The following is a 23,711-nucleotide window of genomic DNA, read 5'->3' on the forward strand; positions in this document are numbered from 1 at the left end:
AATTCCCAAAGAACCCGGTCAATCAACCAATAGCGGAATACACGTAAACTCACCTTTTCACCAATCCACGGCTTTCGCACAGTTCCCGAGGTTTAACTTTATCAGGTTCATTCTCCACCGTAGATTTCAACCCCATGATCTGACGGTTGATATCCTTTCCGCGATCAATCAAACTTGCACGACCATCCTCCACCGTAGATCTGCACTCACAGGATCCGACGGTCTTCAACGATTTCAGAAGGAAAACTTGCGTGACAATTACCCGTCCGAAATGGGCGGTTTTTCTCTCTCCTCTAGTGGCTACATGTCGAACAGTGAGTGGAATCGGGCGGACTCACGAGATTACCGCTTACCACTTTTTATGCCCCCGAAATACCATTTCCTGTGCGAAGACCACCTTTTTCGCTGGCTATCTTCCGCGCGCCTTTTCCAAGCGATGACCGTTAGATCTGTCGATCTATCGATCAGACGGCTGTTGCTCCCCTTCAGCTTTTGACTCAAAATTGTCGGGTTTTCCTCTGTTCCACTATAAATTTAACACTTCCGCCAGTTTATATTGGAGTCGTGGTATGGAGGAGCTCTGATACCGGAGTGTGAACCGAAGTGGTAGGGAGTACTAGGGACTGGAGTGTGAATGAGGTAATACCACAGAGGAGCGAGCAATGATATAATCAGGCCCGATAGACAACACCACAAGTCAAGTCTGACACACAACACCAAATCACAGTTTAGACAAGTGGTTTGGAGAGCCATGAATGGCGGTTCGCTTCAACGGAGCTAACAATGCATAGGTTGAGGATGATTGTCGTTGGTTCACACAAACGCCCTTCTTGCACAACACCTCCAGGCAGCGACTTGATGTTCGAGTTGGGGCTATGGTCAATGTGTCAACACAAACATTCAATACAATGTGTAGAGAATAAAATTCTCAGTCGAATTTGAATGGACTGACCTTCAAACACACAACAATGATGTACTAGAGTTTCTGCTTATAATGCATGGCTAGTGATTCACGTCTGCCATTGGAATTGGAATTGGAATGAATCGAAATAGAATAGAACAGTGAACCAGACAAGTATTCAAGACTTTGAAGATGCCTTTTCCAGCGTAGGTACGCTTCCGTATTCAAAAGGAATGCTTGCCATTACCAGAGGAAAAATTCAAGGCTGCCTTAGAGGTAATAGACAGATAGGCTTAGATGGCAGAGCCCTAAATTTGACGAGACCACAAGTCAATTCCAAACCAAACTCAGATTGGAGCAGCTATGAACCAGATGATATAGTGCTCACAATAATCTCAACGGATATATAAATACAACTGAAATTTACTGCAGGAGTAATGCTATAACTTAGCATATAAACCTTGAACTTCAATTAACGCACAGAGAAAGAACGTATATACCAGGAATAGAAATGTCAGAGGAGTTACTCTATATAAAACTAATTTGAGACCTGCGCTCTGACCAGTGCAGATAGATTCTGGAAAGCGTATTAAGGCGGTTCACAAAATTCAGGGTATGGTATAACGTTTAACTCTTGACCAACTCATTCGACAACAGAGATTTTACAGAGATGGCAGTCTAGAACAGAGGTACAGGACTGATATGTATAGAAAGGCCACAGAACAACAAGCTCACATAAACAAGTGGCTCATACTTGAGCAGGGCAGGAGATCGCCCACTCTGATACCATGTTAAACACACACATGGCAACAACAACATAGGAAAGATAAACAGGAGAGTACATCTATTATTAACAAATGATATACATTTATAGTACATTCATATGACCTTTAGTTTCGTATTCCAAGGTCTCTTAGACTTCCTTAGTCTATTCGGCTTCCACACCAACCCTTAGAGGTTTAGGTGTCCAAAAATTTACTTTCAGTTGATGATCTATATATGTTGATACTGTACTTGTATTTATTTTCAGTATTTACATGGTAAATAACTTGTTAAGTAATTGAACAAGTAGGAAGAAATCAATCAGATAGTACAGGAAGAATTTCTAATCGGTTAAACTTAAAATTCCAACACTAGCCAAAAGGAAAATGAGGATTCGTGAAGTGACAATGGCCCCCTCTAAGGTGCAATGGGTTTCGCACCTAACCTTTGGGACTTTATCTCGAGAAGTGAAAGATTTTGTTGTAACATTTTTGGCGTTGTTTCCCAAGATATAGTCTATTCTCAAAAGACAAAGTTGGATAAGGTTTGAATTTGAAGATATTTCCATCCAAGCGCATCTATTTGAAGAACGAAGATATTGTCCTTTATAGATTTTAAAGATTTGATGCTTATGAGGTGAGACAAGCACCATTGTGAAGACATTGACAGCTCACCTTGGCAACTCCATTGTGATAAAAGTAAAAGTTACATTTATCTACAAATTTAAATTTTCATGTGAAAATTTATATGGGTGAAAGATGACTCCAAGGGATTGGCATGAAATAGATGAAGAATGTGATGTTGAGGATACCCCTGGATATCATAATCTTTATACATCATATTGGTGGGGAAATTGCCCAAGATTCTGTAAGTATACAAAGGCTCTTAAAAGATATGAAACATCCCAGCAAGAAGATGATCTCCTTGACCCCATCAAGGATAACACTGAAAAAGAAGCCATACTTGATCCTCCTCATGATGATCAGAAAGATCAAGAGGCTCTCAATGAAGAAACTATCAAGCATTTCAAGAGAGCATTGATGAAAATAGGAAATTTTATGAGCAGCTTGTCAAAGATTGCAGTGATGTGAATTTGCTGATTGGGCTTTGTGTCAAGCAAAGGAAGGAATATGATATGGTTTTACAAAAGTATCGGGAAGACCCTACAGAAAAGCTTGTTCTAGAAATTGCTTACAAGTTCAATGCAATAAACACCATGTGTGCTGCTGTACAGTGTAAAGAAAAGGTATTACGGCACTCCTCAAGATCATAAACAGCCTTATTTGTGCCCAAGGAAATTCTTGAACTCGACGTAGAAGGAGAGAAATGGGCTGATCCGGAAGAAAGCACAGATATTGGAAGCCATGGTGATGATTTCCCCCTATATGGCCAAGCAAATGATGAAGCTATGAACAATTTCTGGACTGCAGATTGGGGTACTGACTATGAATGCGAAGACTTCTATGGCCACAAAGAAGAAGAAGATACCACAGAAATAACTGCTGATAAGAATGGTGCTGATGAAGAAGAGGAGCAACCATTCATTGGCACAACAAATAAGAGATACCTTACCAATGAACATGCTCCATCCAATGAATGGAAGAGCCTGTTCTTTATGTTTCTTGATGATGCCTCCCAAAACAACAGAAAAGGTGTTACTGCTACCCAAAAGGAAACTGACAATGATAATATAGCTGATCAAGACACAAGAAGTCGCTGCAATTGGTATGGCAAACAAGGAACTCATGCTAACAAAAATCTCCCCAGCCCCTTGTGTCCTTTGATGAGGACCTTTTCTTCATGTATTCTAAAGACTATAGTAATCATGATAATGTAGAAAATACATCTGACCTCCTTTGAAGATAATAACACTCTGGAACAAAGAGAAGGATCGTGGTTCTTTCCAAAATATGATGATGTCTATGCTGTCCCAAAAGAATGATTTTGTGGCAGCAGTGATGGAGATGAAGATATTGTTGAACTTGAAGAAGACAACCTTGCTGATCACACAAATAAAGACCCCATAATCTTTTGGAAGACTAGTTGTAATGTAGATGAAGCTGATCAAAAGGGGATTTTGGATCAGATTGTTATGGAACAGCTTTGTGAAAACGAAGATAACAGGGGTTGATGGAAATCATGATGATGTTGAAGAATCTAGGGCAAATGAAGTTAATGAGATTCTTCTAGTCATGATAACTATTTGTGAGGTGTTTTTAATTTTTCTTATTAGCACAATCTTTAATATTAGAGTGTGTCTTCTTAGATCATCAAATAGCTACCAAAACAAAAGAGACAAGGACACAAGATGTTGGCTTTCTGCCAGGGCCAAAACCTCTCACTCTTTGAGAGGAAAACCTGCACAAAATTCTTCTTATAGAGATTCTAACTGACGAATACCAAGACCATGAACCTTGACCTATTAGGCCACTCCAAGACCAAGACGCCAATCCTCTTCTTTGTCACTGTTGAGATCATCTTCATCACTTTTGCTTCACCGAGGTCATCATTATTGCATTACAGTTGTACCATTGTTGTACCTTCACCTAGATCATTGCTGCACTCTCACTGAGATCATCACCATGTCAACGAGGTCTCTATATGTATGAGAGCTGCACCGAGATCTACATCTAGATCATGACCTTGTCACTATGTCCTCATCATGATTATCATTATGCCAAGATCATGACTGCATTTAGAGTGGATGCCGAGACAGAGTGTGTTACTGTGGGATCATCACAACTATGCCGAGACTGTGTTTTTCTTCCTGCACCGAGGTCTTCTTCATCATAGGTATGCCGAGACTGTTATTGTATTTTCTCCATCATTAATTATGTCGAGAGTGTAATACTGAGAGATCTTTATCACACATATGCCGAGACTGGGACTGCATCTTAGTATGCTGAGACAGTGCTCATTAAGACTGTGAGACATCACCGAAAAACACAAAGATCCTTCTCCCTCCGCAACACTGCTATTCATCCGAGATTTCTGAGCCACTATACTTGTCCGAGATTTCAAAGGATCTGAGTTCCTATTCTACCTGTAATGCAGATTCTTTGCACGCCTATATATAGTGGTTAGCCTTGTATATAAGCCGACATGACAGTGAACCGTTGTGTCTCCTTACTTGAACCGACATGACTGCCTTTTATTCATTTTGCAGGCCGACATGACGAAGAGGATTGTGCTTGTCATTTGGAGGGATGAAGCAGCAAAGAGTGCTACAGTGCAGTAGTCCCTGACAACACAGAGCTAGCAGGTTGCAGCAGTGCGAGAGGCACAAAGGAGGTTGCAACAGTGCAAGATGGCACAAAGAGGTTTGCAGCGGTGCGAGAGGCATGGAGTTGTTGCAGCAGCCCAAAGGCAGTAGAGGGAGCACTTGATAGCGGCAGAGAGAGCTTCAGCATCGAGAGTGTTTCTAGCCTAACATGGATGATAGTAGTTCGGTGGATCAGTTACTTATTTCTCAGTAATTGAGTTGCAGTGTAGTAGCGATTAGCAGTAGCACGATGCAGCATGATGAGAGGGGGTTGCAGTGTAGATGCAGTGTTGGGAGAAAAGACCAGCAGCAGCACGGATGCAAAGGGAGTTGTCGTACGGATGCATCGGAGGCAATGGCAGAGCCATGGGCAGCAATACAAGATGCAGCAGTGCAGAGGATGTTGGGCGGGGAGGCCTAGCATCAGCGCGGGTACCGGTGCCATATAATCAGAGTGATACTCACTGTGGAGTATTACTAGAGAACAGTCCTCGCTAAAAGGGAGTGTTGATTTGGGGTAGCATCAGATGTGCTCTAGCCATGAAAATTGGTGGAGGCTAAAGTGCATGAGATCTCCAAGACCCAGAAATGGTTTGGGCAGATTCTAACCGGTTTGGGAGATATTAAAATAATTAATATTCTTAATGAAGTTCCTAAGTCTAAACTCAGGAAAAATAAAATATTAATGGGTATTAATATAAAACTAGGTTAGAAGGTTCCAAAAGACATTTCGTTGATTAGAGATGTAATCTCGGCCATTGAAGGACCAAGAGGAAAAGTATAAGAGGAGGCTTGAGGGTCAGTTGGAGAACACACCAGAGTGATCAGTCATTTGATTTTCTAGAGCGGGGTTTGCTAAGAAAAGTTGAATCAATGATTAGTTTGCAGCGAGGGGCAGTGAGTACTGACAAAGAGGCAGAGATAGTGCCGAGAGACCAGCGCAGAGGCAGAGAGGCAGGCGCAGAAGCCAAAGTAGGCCACGCAGGGGCTAGCTGAGACAGCACAAAAGCCAGAGGGCCTGCATCATCCACACAGAGGGCAGCAGGAGTGACGCAGAAGGCTTTAGAGGTTGCACAATGCTTCAGAGGGCTAACACAGAGGCTAGGAGGGCTGACGCAGTGCTTCAGTGGTGTTGGAGAGGGTTTCGTGGGGAAAATTTTCTGAATATCTGCTTCCAAATAGAGAGGTATTACTGCCGGTTATTTTTCTCTGTTGGGTGAGCCAGTTTGGCACCCAGTTGTACTCAAGGATATATTGCATAATAAAATAAACCCTCAAAATTGCTGCACCGGTTTTCCCAAGTTGGGTTTTTCCGGGGACGAGTTGTCCAAAAATAACAGTGTCACTTGTGTGTTTGCTATTTCTTTCAGCTGTTGATTTGTAGATGGTTGAGACTGTATTGTGTTTATTTCGATGTTTATATGTTTAAATAACTTGTTTGTAATTAACAAGTAGGAGAAATAAACCAGAAGAATACAGATAAAATTTCTAACGGTTAGACTTAGAAATTTCAACACCTCTCTAGGATCTCTCTCTGCCTTCTCTGCTAGTGCTGACTCGCTGAGTATTCTCGGATCAAGAGAAATATCTAACCAGAACTATTGTTGACCCTCACTACAAAAGATCACTTCGAATTCTCTTCTCGGCAATTGTTGTGCTTCAGAAATTCGATCTTCTGATCTCCACTCGATGTGTTCTCCAAGTGCCCATCAATGTCCTTCTTATAATCCTCCAGTTGAGAACCAATGGCCCAGATTAGATTCTAATCAATGGCTCAGATCATTTGGACTCGATCTTCGTCTTCTTTTAGAAGTTTCACCCACAGTTTAGATTAATACCCATTAATTATTTTAATTTCCTAAGTTTAGACTTAGGGACCCATTAAAAATAATTAATTATTTTAATAAAATTGTCTTCGAGTGGAATTTCCCAAAACGATTTCTGGGTATTGGAGAATGCATGTGTCTAAGCCTCCCTGCAAATTTTGAGACTTAGAGCACATCCGATGCTACCAAAAATCAACACTCCCTCTTAGCGAGGAATGTCCTCTAGCAATGCACCTTGGTAAAGCATCACTAAGTTCTGTAAGATCTCCTTCTGCGTTGTTGATGTCTGACATTGCTTCCCACCAATTACTGTGCAAATGTTGTATATGTACTGTTGTTGGCCTTGCCATTGCCAACACTGCCTCTATACTACAACTCCCTCTCAATTTTGCATCTGTGCTGCTGCTGGCACTGCCAATACTGCATCTACACTACAACCTTCTCCAACTATTGTTGCTATTGCATCAGCAACGGAAAAGCATCCCAAATTACTGAAAAGTGTTCAGTGTGATGCATCTCGTTGCTGGAGTTTGACTGTTGCTAGTCTCTACGTTGACCCTCTAAAGCCTCTGCGTTGTTGTTGACCTCTGCTCTGTGCCAACTGCACTGCTGCCAACTCTGCTCTGTGTTGCTCAGTCTCTGGCACTCCTAGCCACTACAACTATCACTCTGGCACTCCTATGCACCAACTGACACTGGTCCATCCTACTACTTTTGATTTGGGATCCCTTAGCAAGGAATTGATCTGAGAGGTGGGCTTCTCAAGGATCCTGCCCAACTGCAGTGCTTTCGAACTACAACTCTAAATCTCCCCACCTCCCTCCTGGAGATGCCTGGGCTGTCATGGTGAACTCCTCCTCCTCGATCTTTGCAACCACAACCTTCGAATCGTGCTTCTCATCCTTGTCCTTCTTCCTAAGATGACACTGTGTAGCGTAGTGACCGAATTCACCACACCTTAAGCATTAATCTTCGAGACATCCTTCTTCTTTCTCTGCTGTTCCTACTGCCCCTTTGATGCAAGGGCTACATTTTCTTCCTCCTCCTTGGGCTTCAACCCACTGTTGCTGGCTCCGTCAAGTTTACACTTGACCAAGTCTCTCCTCAGCTCTTCCTGCTTAAGAGCTGCCCACATTCCATCCCAGCTTGGCAAAGTGGCTCTACCCAGGGTGCTCTAGACAAAAACTTGCCACTCCTTAGAAACTGAATTCAAGGCCAGTCTTACCATCTCGAAAGCTTGACGTGTTGACCCCACAACTGACAGCTCGTCTCGGGTCTCTTGAAGCTTAATGAGGAGCGGAACAATGCGTTCCCCCTTCTGCATCTGCATAGATCTCATCTTCTGCTCTAAGTGCATGTGTCGACAAAGCATCCCACATCTCCTTGGCAGTGTCTCTGCCAACGATGTGACAGACTACATGATCCTTCACTCTATTGAGGATCATTCTTTTGGTCTTCACCATTTCTCCCTTGTACTTCTTTAGTGGATCTGGATCCGAGGGCTCAGCTACCACGCTGTTAACGTAAATCTTGAGAAAATGCTCATCCAAAAGGCACGACATCCTTGCCTTCCAGATCACGTAGTTGGATGCCCCATCCAACCTATCCTCATCTCTCAATCCACTGGCTGCCATTTCTGCCAATCGAAAGTGTCGAATGACCTCCTCTCTCCTGTTGTTGCTCAGCAAATCAGAATCTGAATTCCCTGGCTAGGAACTCTCTGAGGAAGAAATTCCCTCAAGTGTCTCTCTTCTTCCTTCTAACATCTTTCTACCCAGCAACTGCCTACAAAAAATTGCATCACACCAGAAACCCCTCTTCGCTGAAGCTTTTGCTGCGCTACTCCTTCTACCGCTGACAAATCTCGATCTAGAAATCCTACCTCTCTATCGACTCACTCAGAGAGAGATTTACCACGAAAATCTTGCCCTCCTGGCCTGAACTCACTCCCTCTGGGGATTCGATTTGCTACTTATGCAGCACTTCAACTTCCCTTCTTCATTCAACACTGGGCTCTTCCGGCACTACTCTCTTGTTTCACCTACAGCTTTCATACCATGTGAAAATTTAGATGCCCAAATTTCTACTGCAATAATTGATTACATTTCTTCTATTTGTTAATTATTGAACAAACTATTTACTGTTTCCAACAGTAAACACCGAAACTAATACATTGCAGCCTTCACAATTTAAAATAAAATGCGGAAACAAGAAACTGAACAAGGAAGAAATACACAACACATTACACCGTTGTTTTTGGACAAAATTCCCTGGAAAACCCAATGTGGGAAAACCGGTGCAACAGCTGAGGGTTTGTATTATTAAGAAGTAGTTTTTCTGAATACAATCTCTAGATGCCTTGTTGGCTATCCAGTACAGAGAATATCACTAACAAAAGAATAGTGAGAACTACCTCACACTATCACAAGCGATCCTGACTGATCTAGCCACATAATGGCTTGCCCCTTGCTGCCTCTGTGCAGTCACTGCGTCAGCCCAACGTCACTCTCTCTGTTAATAGATTTACCTCCCAAGAACTTTGATTTCCACCTCTCGGTCTCACACCCGGGCTTTCGACTTCAGAAATCGATTCCTCCAACAAAAATACAGACCTCCTCAAACCTTTGCATTGCCTCTGCGTCAACTTAGTCTCAACATTGCCTCTCCTAGATCTCTCTCTGCCTTCTCTGTTGAGTATTCCCAGATCAAGAGAAATCTCCAATCGGAACTATCCCTGTCCCTCACTGAAAAATATCACTTCGAATTCTCTTCCCGGCAACTGTTGTGCTTCAGAAATTCGATCTTCTGATCTCCAGTCGATGTGTTCTCCAAGTGCCCATCGATGTCTTTCTTATAATCCTCTAGTTGAGAACCAACGGCCCAGATTAGATTCTAATCAATGGCTCATATCATTTGGACTCGATCTTCGTCTTCTTCTAGAAGTTTCACCCACAGTTTAGATTAATACCCATTAATTATTTCAATTTCTTAAGTTTACACTTAGAGACCCATTAAAAATAATTAATTATTTTCATAAAATTGTCTCCGGGTGGAATTTCCCAAAACGATTTCTAGGTATTGGAGAATGCATGTGACTAAGCTTCCCTGCAAATTTTGAGACTTAGAGCACATCTGATGCTACCAGAAATCAACAATCTCTGGTCATACTACCCACCAACCACCGCGCAACTCTGATATACGTTGCATTTGTGTTGTTGTTGACAGTGGACACTGCATTTGCACTACAACTCTCTCTCATCTATTATTGCTGCAACTGCAACATCTGCAACTGAAAAGCATCCAAAATATTGAATAAACTGTGTTCAGTATGATGCATCGGTCTCCCAAGTCTCTGATTGCTACTAGCATGTACACTGTCACTAAAGGATCTGCATTGTTGCTAACTCTGCATTGTGCCAACTGCATTGCTGCCAACTCTGCACTGCGCTCCCTAACATCTGACTACTACTAGTCTCTGCAACTGCCACTCGGTCTCTGATTGCATCAACTGCCACTGAACCATCTTGCTATTGAATATTGTTGGCCCCCGTAGCTAGGTAATGATCCATGAGGTGGACTCCTCAAGGACCCTGCCCAAACTCTGTAGTTCTTTGGGACTATAGTACCAAATCTCCCCACCTCACTCTTGGAGGTATATCTGCAAACATCACAAAGTCTTCCTCCAGCCTGGAGGATAACTTGTCGATCTTTGCTGAAGTTGTCTGTTGGTCCTGTTGGTTTCTATTATTATGCAGTAGCGAAAATCTGAGTACAATCTGGATGCCTAAAATTGGAAATCCACAGCAAGAAAATATGGGCAAAATTATTGAAGGTAATTTACCCTTCCTCCACTTAATGGTGAAGCGGGTCTATTAGTTTCATTAATGTCGACCCGCTGGAGCTGCGCGCGCGCCTGATTGTGCCCTAGGAGATCGACCTCAACCAGCAGCGCAGCGGCCTGGGCCTTGGCCCCAGCCATGGCCCTCCCGGATCCGCCTCAGGAGGATCACGATCCTCAAAAAGCCTTCTCAGATCTGGTAAAATCACTTCCTCCCCAGCGCCCCAGACCTGCAATTTCGAAATTTGTCAAGAAGCTAGATGTTCTTCAGGAAGTTCAGCTGCCTCCAACCCTTCCTCGCATGGCAGCGCTATCCCTTGCTGAGAAAGGACTCATAGGGCAATTTACAGGCCTTTGGCCATTGCTAAGAACAGTTCAAAGATGGGTCAAACGAAACTGGTCAGACAAGATCCCAGGAAAAATATCAATAAGATTCTGCGGAAAAGGGTATTACACATTCCATTTCGAATCCAAAGCAGACAAGGATTTGATCTTCAGGAACGGGCCGTATTTCATGGATTCCAGGGGTCTCTACCTCAATAAATGGACCCCAGATTTCGATCCGGAACTGGATATCCCCAGTGTCGTTCCAGTTTGGCTCCGTCTCCCTCACTTACCTCTCCATTGCTGGGGAGATGAGTCGGTTCGGGCCATAGGGAATGCTGTTGGCAAATACATTGACCGAAGTGAGCCCAAGGACAACATGCAAGCCTGCGCAAAGATCTGTGTCGAAGTGGATCTAGGTAGAGGACTGCCTGAAGCAATAAAACTAAAAGTGGACGATTGGAGCCATATACAACAACTGGACTATGAGCAGATACCATTTAAATGTAAGGTATGTCACGAATACGGACATTTTGCTAACAGATGCACTAAAATTGTTAATGCAGAGAATGATGAGCAAGACGGTCACTGGGAACCTGTTAAAAAGAAGAAATCAACCCCCCCAAGCCTTCCATGGATTCTGACAACCCTGGACCCTCTAACCAGCATCCTTCCTCTTCCTCTCCCTTTCCATCTGGCCCCCTCCTTCCTGAACCGCCCCTCCCTTCCTCCTCCAACCCCTTTCTTATCCGTTCCACTGTCGATTCCGCCCCTGAAAACCCCTCCACAGAGCCCCCAGACTCCCATCTACCTCAGATCATCTCTTCTCAAACCCCTCTCGAGCCCCTTTCATCAAGGATCACCAGAAGCTCTTCAAAAGAACATGGAGCAACCAGCGATACATACAAAAAACCGGGACCTGGCAGAAAATCCGCTAAGCAACATAGGGACGAGAATGCCCAGAAGGACATAGCAATGGGCACACAAACTCCAATAGAGTCCTTCATCCTTGGACACCAAGAGAAAGAGACAAGTGGCAAAGACCAAGAGAGGCGAGCACCTCTCCGCACGCCCAATGCATCATGATGAAAATCCTTTCATGGAACAACAGGGGTTTAGGGCACCCCTCTAAAACAGCTGCCCTCAGAGATCTAATTCACAATGAGAAGCCAGAAATTATGTTGATACAGGAGACAAAACAAGATCAGCAAGAAATGAAAAAAATTATAGATCAGCAGAAACAATACTTAGGAAGCATTAGCGAATCTAGAGGAGCCTCTGGAGGAATTGTCACCATTTGGGACAGCAGCAAATGGATTTGCACTGCAGCAAACCCCCACCAGAACTGAATCAGAAATACTCTTGACAGCAGAACAGGCAATCAAACAGTAATCATATATAATGTTTATGTACCCAACCATTACAGAGAAAAGGAAATTTGTTGGGATGATTTGAAGACAAGCATTGATGGGGAACAAAATACAAATATTATAGTCGCAGGTGACTTCAACCTGATCTTGCATGCCAATGAAAAAAGGGGAGGAACCTTCGCTCTAGATCCCTTCAGAGGCCGTCTGGAGACCATCATTCAGGATCATGAATTAGTTGATATTATTCCTAAAAATCGCAGATACACCTGGAGCAATCGTAGGATTGGCAGTGGCAACATAATGGAAAGACTAGACAGATTTCTAGTCAATATCTCGTTCCTCTCATCCTTTTCTGTAGGATACACCAACATCCTCAATACCTCTGCCTCTGATCACTATCCCATCACACTAACTTTGGAAACCCACTGTCCTCTTGGCCCTATTCCATTTAAATACAGCCCTCTTTGGAATCGGATTCCTGCAGCCAGAGAAATTGTTAAGGAAACTTGGAGCCAGCATGTGGAAGGCTCGCCATGTTTTATTTGGGAAACCAAATTAAAAAGAACCAAGAAGGCACTAAAAGATTGGGCCAAAGAAAGTTATCAGGAGCCAGAGGAGACCAAAAAGAAAGTCAAAAATGAATTAGAAGATGTGCAGGCAAGGATCGAAGAGCATGGACTATCGCAGCAAAACAAAGAGCAAGAGAACACATTATACGCACAGCTGAGCTACATTAATAGGGAGGAAGAAACCAAATGGCGCATAAAATCCAGACAATTATGGCTTCAAGGGGGAGACAAAAATACAGCCTACTTCCACAAACAGGCCACTGCTCGAAAGCTCAGAAACAATGTAAATACAATCTTGGACAGCGAAGGAAATCGGCACAGCACTCAAGAAGCCATAAGGAATGCTGCTTCTAAGCACTACAAGGACCTCCTAACTGAAGTCAAAGGGGCAGAAGACTACTCTGACTTGCTCCAGCATCTGCCCAAAGGAGTCACTAAGGAGATGAATGACAATCTAAGCAAAGAAATTGAAGAAGAGGAAATTAAAAGAGCAATCTGGAGCCTGCATCCTGATAAGGCACCAGGGCCTGACGGATTCCCCATCTGCTACTACAGGGAGTTCTGGACTTTGATAAAAAAAGACCTGACAAAGATGATTCAGTGGGTGCAAAGGAAAGGGAAACTTGGAGGATTCACCAATTCCACCTTCCTAACCCTCATACCCAAGGAAAACCGGCCTTCCTCCTTCTCCAGATTCCACCCCATTTCCCTTTGCAACTCTTCATACAAAATTCTAACCAAAATCTTAGCCACCAGACTCAAACCCCTCCTCCCCTCCTTGATATCTGAAAATCAAGGAGGTTTTCTGCCCAACAGACATATCACTGATTCCATTCTTCTTGTTCAAGAAGCCATCCATTCAAGTCTATCCAGGAAAGAGAAAGGATTTGTCTTAAAGCTTGATCTGGCGAATGCCTTCGATAGAGTAAGGCACTCCTTCCTAATTGTTGTTCTAAATAAGATGGGCTTCGAAACTCCCTTCATTAATTTTATTGTTGCCTGTATATCCGGGCCCTGGATCTCCCCCCTGATCAACGGTAGACCAGGTGAAGCATTCCAATCATCCCGGGGTCTCAGACAGGGCTGCCCCCTTTCCCCCTATCTCTTCATCCTCATGGCAGAATCCTTCAGTCAAGCTTTGGACCACAATAGAAGAGTGGGTCTTATAACTGGTATCAAATTTGGGAATGGAGTAAAAAATATTAATCACTCACAGTTTGCTGATGATACCTTATTAATTAGGGGAGCCTCCACTACAATTGCAAGACGACTCAAGAAACTGCTAGATCAATTTATGGGGTACTCTGGAGGCTTGGTAAATCAGCTCAAAAGCTGTATTTACGGATGGAACACTTCAAACCATGTTACCCACAGCATTGCAAACATATTTGGTGTCACATGCAATCTGGAATGGACCCACTTTTCCTACTTGGGCAAGCCAGTGAGTTTGGGCCCTCTGAAGGCTGAAACTTGGAACGGGATCATTGACAAAGTAAAGAGGAAAGTTCAGCAATGGGGAACACTGTAGCTCAACCCTGCAGGCAGGCTCATCCTCCTTAAATCAGGTATCACTTCCCTTCCCCTTTATCGCTTTTCTCTATATCAGGCTCCTGCCATTTTTCACCATAAGTTGGAAGTTGCTCTTCGCCATTTCCTTTGGCAAGGGGGAAAGAATGATAAAAGCAAGTTTAATTTAGTCGGCTGGAAGCATGTCATCCAAACCCAAGATAGAGGAGGTCTTGGTATCAGATCACCAAAATTCTTAAATCTGGCCTTTGGTGCGAAAATTGTATGGAGGTTAATAACATGACCCTCAACGTGGTGGAAAAAGGTGCTGGAGATCAAATATCTAAACTTCCCTAAGAAGCATCTTCTTGACTCCAATATCCCCAACAGAGACTCCACTAAAATCTGGAGGTTATGCAAGAAAGCACTTCCTGTTATGATTCAAAATATTTCGAAAGTCCCAGGGGGGGGAGCCAGCATCAACTTTGGAACTGACAAAATCCTGGGACAACAACCCTTGATTATGCATAAAGAGGCCACTCCAGTCATCAAATATCTCAACAATAGAGGTATCCATAATCTAGCTCAAATTTCCAGCTGGGACCCTCATTCCCATGTTTGGACTAGTTGGTCCTTCCCAGAAATTCCCAACGCTTTAGAACCTAGTCTCAGCTGCCTGAAGACGCTCCTCCACAGTAAGGCTCCTATCAAAGAAGACGAAACGGATGGCTTTCGTTGGGATTCAACAGGAACAAATTATACAGTCAGAGCAGGCCATCAACACCTTTGCAACAGCACCTTTCAGATGAGTTTGTGGAATCATTGGAAAATTGCTTGGCGAACAAAACCTCTCCCAAAAATTAAATTTTTTATATGGCTTTTGCTGAAAGGCAAAATCCTAACAGCAGAGAACCTAAAAAGAAGAGGCATCAATGGCCCATCCATATGCCCCAACTGTTGCAAGGCCGAAGAGACAATGCATCATTTATTCATAGAATGCCCCTTTGCTGTAGAATGCTGGAAAAAGATGTCCTCCATTGGCAATCTAAACTGGGAACCTCAGCACACCATAGCTGAGACAATCTACAAATGGAGAAAATGTTGTCCCTGGAAAGAAAAAAGAAGCAACTTGGTGAAGAGAGTATGGAACACTCTCCTTCACACCTTGCTGTGGCGAATCTGGCTAGCTAGAAATAAAAAAACTTTTCAAGATAAGAGCTCAAATACACGAACAGCCTGCAGCAAAGCCATAATCCTTGCTCTGGAAATTATTTCAATCAACACCACTGGAAAAATCGATGCAACACAATATAGTGTTGAGGAACGAGACTTAATAAGTTACATTTTGGAAAGACATCATAATGTACAGGAAGGTAACAAGAGGGAGGCACAGAACAAAGCAGAACCTAGATCATGGAAAGTCAGACTAAAAGAACAAGAATTTGCCAATTGGATACAAAACAGCAACTGCTTTTATTTGTTCTTCGATGGGGCATCAAAATCAAATCCTGGTATAGCTGGAGCAGGGGGACTGATTATTAATGCCAATGGGGAGTGTATCCTTCATTATGAGTGGAGTCTAGGGAAGGTTTCGAATAACAGAGCTGAAGCTCTAGCTCTGTTTCAGGGCCTAACTCAGTTAGGCAAACTGGGAATAAAGAAAGCAATGGTATTTGGGGACTCCTCTGTTGTAATCTGCTTAATGGTCCATCAGCAGAACTCTCCCAACACTTTGCTTCAACTAATTAATAGACGTAATCAAATCCTCCACCAGGCAATGGAAGACATTCAATATTACCATATTCTTCGAAACCTTAATAAGAAGGCTGATGACAGCGCCAATAGTGCGTGTGGAAGACCAGTTGGCACCTTAAGATGCAACTCCAAGGAAACATTTCAACCTTTGCCATGACTCCAAACAAAATCATCAGCGCCAAGCTCAAAAACACTGACAGGGTCGAAATGAATCATGTTCCTTGGTCTGTTAATGGGATTGTTTTCTGCAACAAGATATTCCAAGGATACGAAATCCACAATACATACATCAAGCGTGACAAACTCATCATACTCGCCAGCAGATCTCCCAACAGATCTGATTCAAGGACCCTTCAGGATTTTTTTCAGGTTCGCCAGCAGGATACCCTCCTTCATCCCGTGACTGGATGGCCCCTCTCCCGCCTCATCTCCCTTCAGCTCCCTCCTATATTACTCCCCCTTCCTTCATTCACCAACGCTAATTATTTCTCCCTCCGACGCTTGGCTCCCAAGCGCTCTTGTTTTCAAGTGGTTTCCTGAGGACAGTATTGTTTAGTGACGCATTGCCTCTGTTCCAAAGACAGTCTCTACCCTCTAAGTATCGATTCGAACCTCTGGCCAGGCCTCCCTTTATATACACATCTGACTGTCTTTTGCGCCTACAAGCGGTTTCAGACCTTCAAAAATTCTGCTGAGTGTTATGTTACCTCCATCCTCTCTGCCCCCTGCGCCGTGAGTTTTATCCCTACCTTTGTTTGCATCTGCTACTCATCCCATTCACCCTCAACAGCAAATATGGCTCGCAACGAAGACTATCTGCATTGTGCGGCTTGCAAGTCGAATTAGAAGAAGTCAAGGCCCAGCAGCACATCCTGGAGAATCAGCAGAGGATCTTGGAGACGAGGCTTGAAGACCAGAACCGCATCCTGAACGAGAAATACCGAGCTAAAATAGACCTTTTCCTGTATAGGGTTGCCTCTCTTCATGAATAGTTTAGTCACTTATCAAATCGATGCAGCCATGTGGAAGAATCGATTTCAATCCTGCAGTATATGATGGACAAGCGAAATAAAGCAGCCCCCAGTTCCTCAAGTGCCAAACAGGATGAAATGGATCAAAAACCGGAGGAATCCACCGCAAGGCAAATTAGTCATATTGAAATAGATTAAAATGTTCTGCAAATGTCAATTTTGGTTGTCTCAATATGTAAGAACTTATAGTAGCTCAGGTAATTTTAGAAGTAGAACACGCAGAAAAAGGATCAAGCGGAGATCTCTATTTTGTAACTCCCCTGATCCAAGCTGCCATCGATATCTAATGTATTTCAGGAGCTCTGACTCCTCTCCTTTTTTTCAGCCACTAATATAGCAACCGACTTTGTTTAAAAAAAAAAAAAAAAAAAAAAAAAATTTACCCTTCCTCCACAGGCAATCCTAGCACAACTTGCCTATAGAAAACTTGGCCTCCTGAAGCTTCTGCATCACCCTCTATACTGGACTGCGCAGTCACTATGATATCTAGCCTCTGACTAATCTCTGATGAAGTCGTTATGTCTTCTGTAGCTGAGAAATTCGTCTCTTCGGCCCTTTGGAACCTCTACTTGACCTCTGGATCTGAGAACGATTTTCTCTCCAGCGAATCGAACTGCTCTCTCTGAAGCTACTGCGCAGAGCTCTGCATTGCCTCATTGGATAACTCGGCGAGTCGGCCCTCTTGATGTTGCATCTCCGGATCTAGAAAACTTCCTCTGGATCACTGTCCCTACCCCTCACTCACTGCTTCAATCTCTGGCTCTCTCTGGCAACTGACTATTGCTACTCCGGAAATCGATCTGCCAAAAAATCAAACTACTCAAGTGTGTTCTCCATCACGACATCGATCTCTTCTTAGAATCCATTGTTGAAGCACCAATCGCTAAGATTAAAACATAATCGATGGTTAGGATCATCTCTGGATCGATCTATGTGAGTTTCTAGACTATTCTTGCCTTATCTCAATTAATAATGATTAATTAACCATATTCCCTAAGTTTAGACTTAGGAAATATTTTAAAATCGGTTAATAATCTAATTGAGACACTTTTAGGGGAATTTTCATAAACGATTTGAGTTTTGGAGTTCTCATGTATTCTAGCCCCTCCACCAAATTTCGTAGTTAAAACACATCCGATGCTACAAAAACTAACACTTGTGAAGACTCCAGCCTACTTTCACTGGAATTTTAATGTGGCCCTATTTGGCATGTCAATCAAACACAAAGGTAAAGTATTGCAATTTTAATGTGGCCCTGTTTGGCATGTCAATCAAACACAAAGGTAAAGTATTGCAACTGTGACTTGTTAAAGATTTTGAAGGTTATTTCTGGGGTTCTCAAGTGCCAAGAAAGACACTTGTCCCCAAATTAGATCCAGACATTACCCACAAAGACACTTGTCCCAAATTAGATCCAGACATTACCCACAAAATTTGCTGGGTAAACGAATGGGATCTTGAGGACAAGTTTCTAATAGGATTTGAAGGATAATACAGGGATACTCATAAAACAATAGAAATACAAAGCAGGATAATGACAGCAAGTGATGATAGTATGAAATTCAATGAGGCACTGTTCAGAAGGGCATCATACTTGACCAACACTATAAAATCGGAATTTGAATGATCGTTTGAAAACTTCCTATCAATGCGTTTCTCCTACGATAAATGGAACTGTTCTCATTGCTCACCTCAACTGATTCAGCCTTAACAACAGTCACATTAACCATTGTTTTGATGACAACTGTGACTTTTGCTTTTTTATTTTAGTTGCACTTTGTCTAGCTTGACCATTTGGTGTGAGCTGGCACCTTAGTTGCAGGAAGTAAATGATTGTTGTCGCCATAAGCTACAACCTTCAGCACACTCCAGCACTTTATTGCTCTGCTATCATTAGATCTCGCTTCATTAGCGTGTCATCAGTTTTGGATCCTGGAGACTATCAACCAGCTACATTGTGGACTTCTATCCTATTTTGGTGGGGGCTTAAGGGTCCCACTGGGCTTTCCCTTACTCCATTTAGTGGGGATTTCTTTTTGCACGTACGGGAACCTAATATGGCTACACATTTGCTGAGACCCATTTCCATCAGCACATAGCCACCTAAGTTGCACTTATGAGGAACGCGCATATCGTGCACGCATATAGTGCACGCGCTATTTATGGCACCATTGCTGTATGCTTTAGTGATTTTATGCACATGCAGCGATTAAGCTTACTTAGCTGTTAGCTTTTGCCTGCTTTAAAGAGAGATTTGTGCCATGTCCAAATATCCCTTTAGTAAGTCATTGTTTTGGTATTGTTTGACTGTTAAGGAGGCAAGCCAGAGGGCTAATGCGCATAGCACACCATTACAGCAATCTAATTTGAGTTGTTGATTGGCGTTTTCTTCTTTCAGAATTTTGGTCTTGTGTTGTCCCGCCCATAGCCAGGCGACATATCTTGGTTCAGCAACCAAATCTCTCAATTGTTTAATGAAGTGCAACTTAAAACAACTCTCTTCGGCAACTATCAACAAGCCACATACTCAATTAACAAAGGCAGTTAGTAATATAGATCTTAGATTTTAGCACCTCAATAGAAAACGGCGTTGTGTAACGACGTCACAATTTTGCTAAGATGGCAAAAAAAAATTGTTGAAATTTGGTAAATTTTTTTCCAAGAAATCAATAGATTCAGCCTATCAAAAACCTCTGGGGGCACCGAACAGACAACTGTAACCAAAATTGATTTTCAAAAATTCTTGCCAGATTCTCACAAAATCGTGCCAAAAATTCTATAAAACTCGTGTTTAAGAAACCCGGATGGAGATTCTTGAGATTTTTCAAAACATCCAATATTATGGATCCGCAAGTTATAATTTAAATATATAAGCAAAATTTCTACAGCATTGTAAGTATTTCAAAGTATTTGATTTGAGAGGGGGCAAGAGAGCGCCTTTTAAAGAACCAAGAAAGATTCTTGGGACCATTACAATACCAGAGGATGCTTTTTTTAAGGGGAGACAGCAGAAAAGACAATATAAAAAAATTAATAAAATTGTACCTTGGTACCATTGTCGAGTGAAATGGGTCTGCACAGAAGAGCATATATCTCCTTTTTCGACAGAGACAGGAGCTTTGAAATGGGCAATTTGGAGAGAAGCTCCTGATAACACAGAGGCAGTTTCTGTTCCCACACATAATCATAGGAAGACGCACCCTTGAAGGCCCTGTTGAGGCGAGCAAGCTTGCATATATCAATCGGACTCAGATGCTTAAAAATCCCCGCAATGCAATTCTCTGGTATATCAGCCAGCCCTGGATATGGCCTATCTTCATTACCCTCGTGGACTCTTGAGAGGTTCGCACCCATTAATCCCACGAACACAGCCTTAGTAAACTTATGAAACCCGATTCCTTCTTCTTCGTGTTCTGTTCTGTTCTGTTCTGCTCACATTATTACCTCGGACTTAGCTCGGTAAAATAGAAGCGACAATTCTCTGAGAAAACCCAGGTTAAAACTAGCGATGATTGTGGGTTGTCTTATTAAAGCTGTCCTAGGACCAACCAAACAGTCAACTCTGGGGATTTGATTTGGCCGCATTGGAAAAATATATAAATATATCTGGGGTTGAAAGCTCTGTGTGGGAACAGAAAAAGGGAACGGAATAAAATTGAAGCATAGTGTTCTATTCTCCATTGGAGGGCCTGCCAATCTGACGTGGACATATACTTGGGTTTCTGTTATTTTCATGCTTTATCGTACAGGGGAATGTTGGCCAGCGTTTTGGTTCTTTTCCATTGGAGAGACAGAAATTCGGTGCTTCAAATTGTGCTGAAATTCACCTTCAAGTGGATTGAAATTGCAGATCTTGATTTTACAAATCAAACCCAGTCACTTCAAAATTTTCTGTTCAGATTTGCAATCTTGACGCCTAAAACAAAAATTAATTTTAAAAAACAATAATAAAAACCGGGGCTGAAAAGCCCATTGGAATTTCCAATCAAGTAATTTGAGTTCTTATTTTCTTGCTTTTCATTGAAATTTCCAAGCAAGTAATTTGAGTTCTTATTTTCTTCTATTGGACAACTGTTTTTTTTCAGAAAGAAAAGCTGTATTGTATTATAATGAGCGTGTATAATAGATCCTTCATATATGATAAGAGGAATGTAGTCTAGATGAGTCTGAACATAGCATATAGCCTAGACACATTAGCAGTCCGTCCATCACCAAAAAGACGGAAATAGTTGTGACATAAAACATATACAAAACATATGCTTAGACAGTTCTTGACAACCTAAACAGATGTAAACATTTGCCTGGACAGATCAAAGGAGAAAAACATAAGAAAAGGGGATCAGAATCCCGGGATACAAAATTCCTGAATGTTATATGATTCCTTGCCAACAGAGATTTTCAAGGACCAAGCACCAGAATCCATGAGGAGCGCCTCCTTAGATAGGCCGTCCGCATACAAGTTCCAAGCCCTGTAGATATGCTGAATTGTTGATTCCGGCAAATTTTTCCAGAAAAACATTATCCGATCCATCCACACAGAGAGATGAGGGCAGCCTACAAAACCATTTCCATTTACATGATCCACCATTGTTTTGGAATCCCCGTAAACATAGATGGGCTTGATGTCCAGAAAGCAACAAAAAGCGAGGAGAGCCGCTAGGGCCTTGGCTTCAGCCAGATTGTTTGTGCCCACACCAGCATTCCAAGAGAGATGATATTGAAGATTCTCGTCCATTTGAATGAATACACCTGCACCACATGAATTTTGTTGGGATGCACCGTCGAAAAAGGCCCTTGGGGACCTGAACGAAGGAGGTACCTGCACATTTCTATTAACAACACTAGGATTTGGAAGGATTTTGGGGATAGAGTCGTAGATGAGGATTATACTTTGACAGATATCCTTTAGAGGTTCCTTTGCATCATTAAACAGTTTGTTATTTCTCCATCTCCAGGCACACCATAAGACAATTAAAATGATCGGTCTCCACGATTCTTTTTGTTGGCTCCACCATATAAAAGCATCTTGGGAAGAGGCATGTGAAACCAGTGGGAAGCCATAAAGATTTGCCATTACCTGCCATATTTCCAGGAGAGAGGTGCACTTGAAGAACATGTGAAGGTTTGTTTCTTCGGCTGATTCGCACATACAGCATCTACTCAGCCCATGCCACTGCCTCTTCATCAAGTTCTCCCAAGATAAATTCTTGTTATAATACACCAGCCAAGAAAAATATAACATTTTAGGAGAGCAGCTCAATTTCCAGAATGCCAATGGGAAAATCGCTGAGAGCGCAGGCTTCGAACTGATCATAAGAGTATAGATATCTTTTACAGACAACTGAGAATTAGCAGTTGGCGTATTCCATACCAAATAATCCCGTGGGCGAGATTAGAAGAAGCCACAAGTTCTCAGAGAATTCCAGACAGTGGTCCATAGGCATTTTATGGACTGCGGGAGGCCAAGGTCATCAGCGGATTTCCAGATTAGAAGCGGGCCATGCCATCCCGCGATCAATTTATCCCATGTAAAAAAACCTTTGCAGTGAAGGAAGAGTAAACATTGTTTACCTTTATTCGATTTACTCAAGACTTTGTGGAGTATGAAGAGTGTCTATTTGGTTTCATGTTTTTATGGGAACTTTATATGGAGAGGCTTGTGAGATTTAAGAGTATGTTGTTGATATAAAGGATTTAACAGTGTCTCATAGAAATAAAGCATGGTAGTATTTGACATAAAGTATCTCATAGAAATAAAGCATTGTAGTATTTGACATAAAGTATTGTAAGACTCATTCCTCAGTGTTGGCTAAATACACTGAAAAGACAAAACACTTATTTGTAGAAAAGATTCACAGGTCATTATTAAGATTGATCATTTTGATCACTACAATTGTATAAAAGATTCTTGCTATGATTGATCATTTCCATCACTTTAAATTAAAAAAAACTCATCAGAATTTTAAAAAATGAAAATAAAAACAAGCCAAAACATAAAAAAACAACACTCTATTACCATAAATAAAAATAATGAATGAAAAATCAACACTTGTTAGATATCATTCCTTTATTCCTATACTGTCTTTTTTTTATTTCTTTTCCTTACTCTGAAGTGTTCCCTTTCTTTCACTTCTCATGTTTTCTTCTCCGAGATTCCTTTTAGGGTTAGTAGATTTTATTATTCTCTTTCATTATTTGGTATATAATCATTTTATACCTTTTTTTATTTACTAGGTAAATAGTAGATTGAATAGATTATTATTGTGTTTAATTGTGCTAACCTTTTTCATTATAATTCATTTTATTTCATCCATTCAATTCATTTTATTAATAAAAATAAATTATTTTTTTATATATCATTCTCATTTATAAATTTGTGTTTCTATTTTTGTTGCTTGTCATTTTATTTTATTCGTGTTAGAATCTTTGTTCTTATTTATATGGATTTTAAATTTATTAAATGTATTCCTTCACATATTTATTGATTTAGTTTTTTACTATAAACAAATTATCTTTATATTTTAGATTTTTTAATTTCTTTTATATTTATCACTGTATTTTATATAT

The 23,711-nt window shown here is 41.8% G+C and overlaps 1 protein-coding gene across 2 annotated transcripts in view; it reads right to left on the reverse strand.

Moving 5' to 3' along the window:
* LOC149198767 (F-box protein PP2-A15-like) overlaps positions 1–20,725 on the reverse strand; it is a 184,613-nt gene extending 163,888 nt beyond the window's left edge. The window contains exon 1 of one of the 2 annotated variants that reach the window (XM_089402156.1): positions 20,190–20,725. In XM_089402156.1, the coding sequence (XP_089258282.1) occupies positions 20,190–20,498 (309 nt within the window). In that variant the 5' untranslated portion in view covers positions 20,499–20,725. The remainder of the gene's footprint in view (positions 1–20,189) is intronic. The other variant, XM_089402155.1, reaches the window with a different exon arrangement.
* Positions 20,726–23,711: the final 2,986 nt, after the last annotated feature.

The sequence above is a fragment of the Pinus tabuliformis genome, chromosome 2_1 (genome assembly GCF_031772625.1).
Source record: "Pinus tabuliformis cultivar Carrire ecotype Pingquan chromosome 2_1, CPIR1, whole genome shotgun sequence".
NCBI lineage: Eukaryota > Viridiplantae > Streptophyta > Pinopsida > Pinales > Pinaceae > Pinus > Pinus tabuliformis.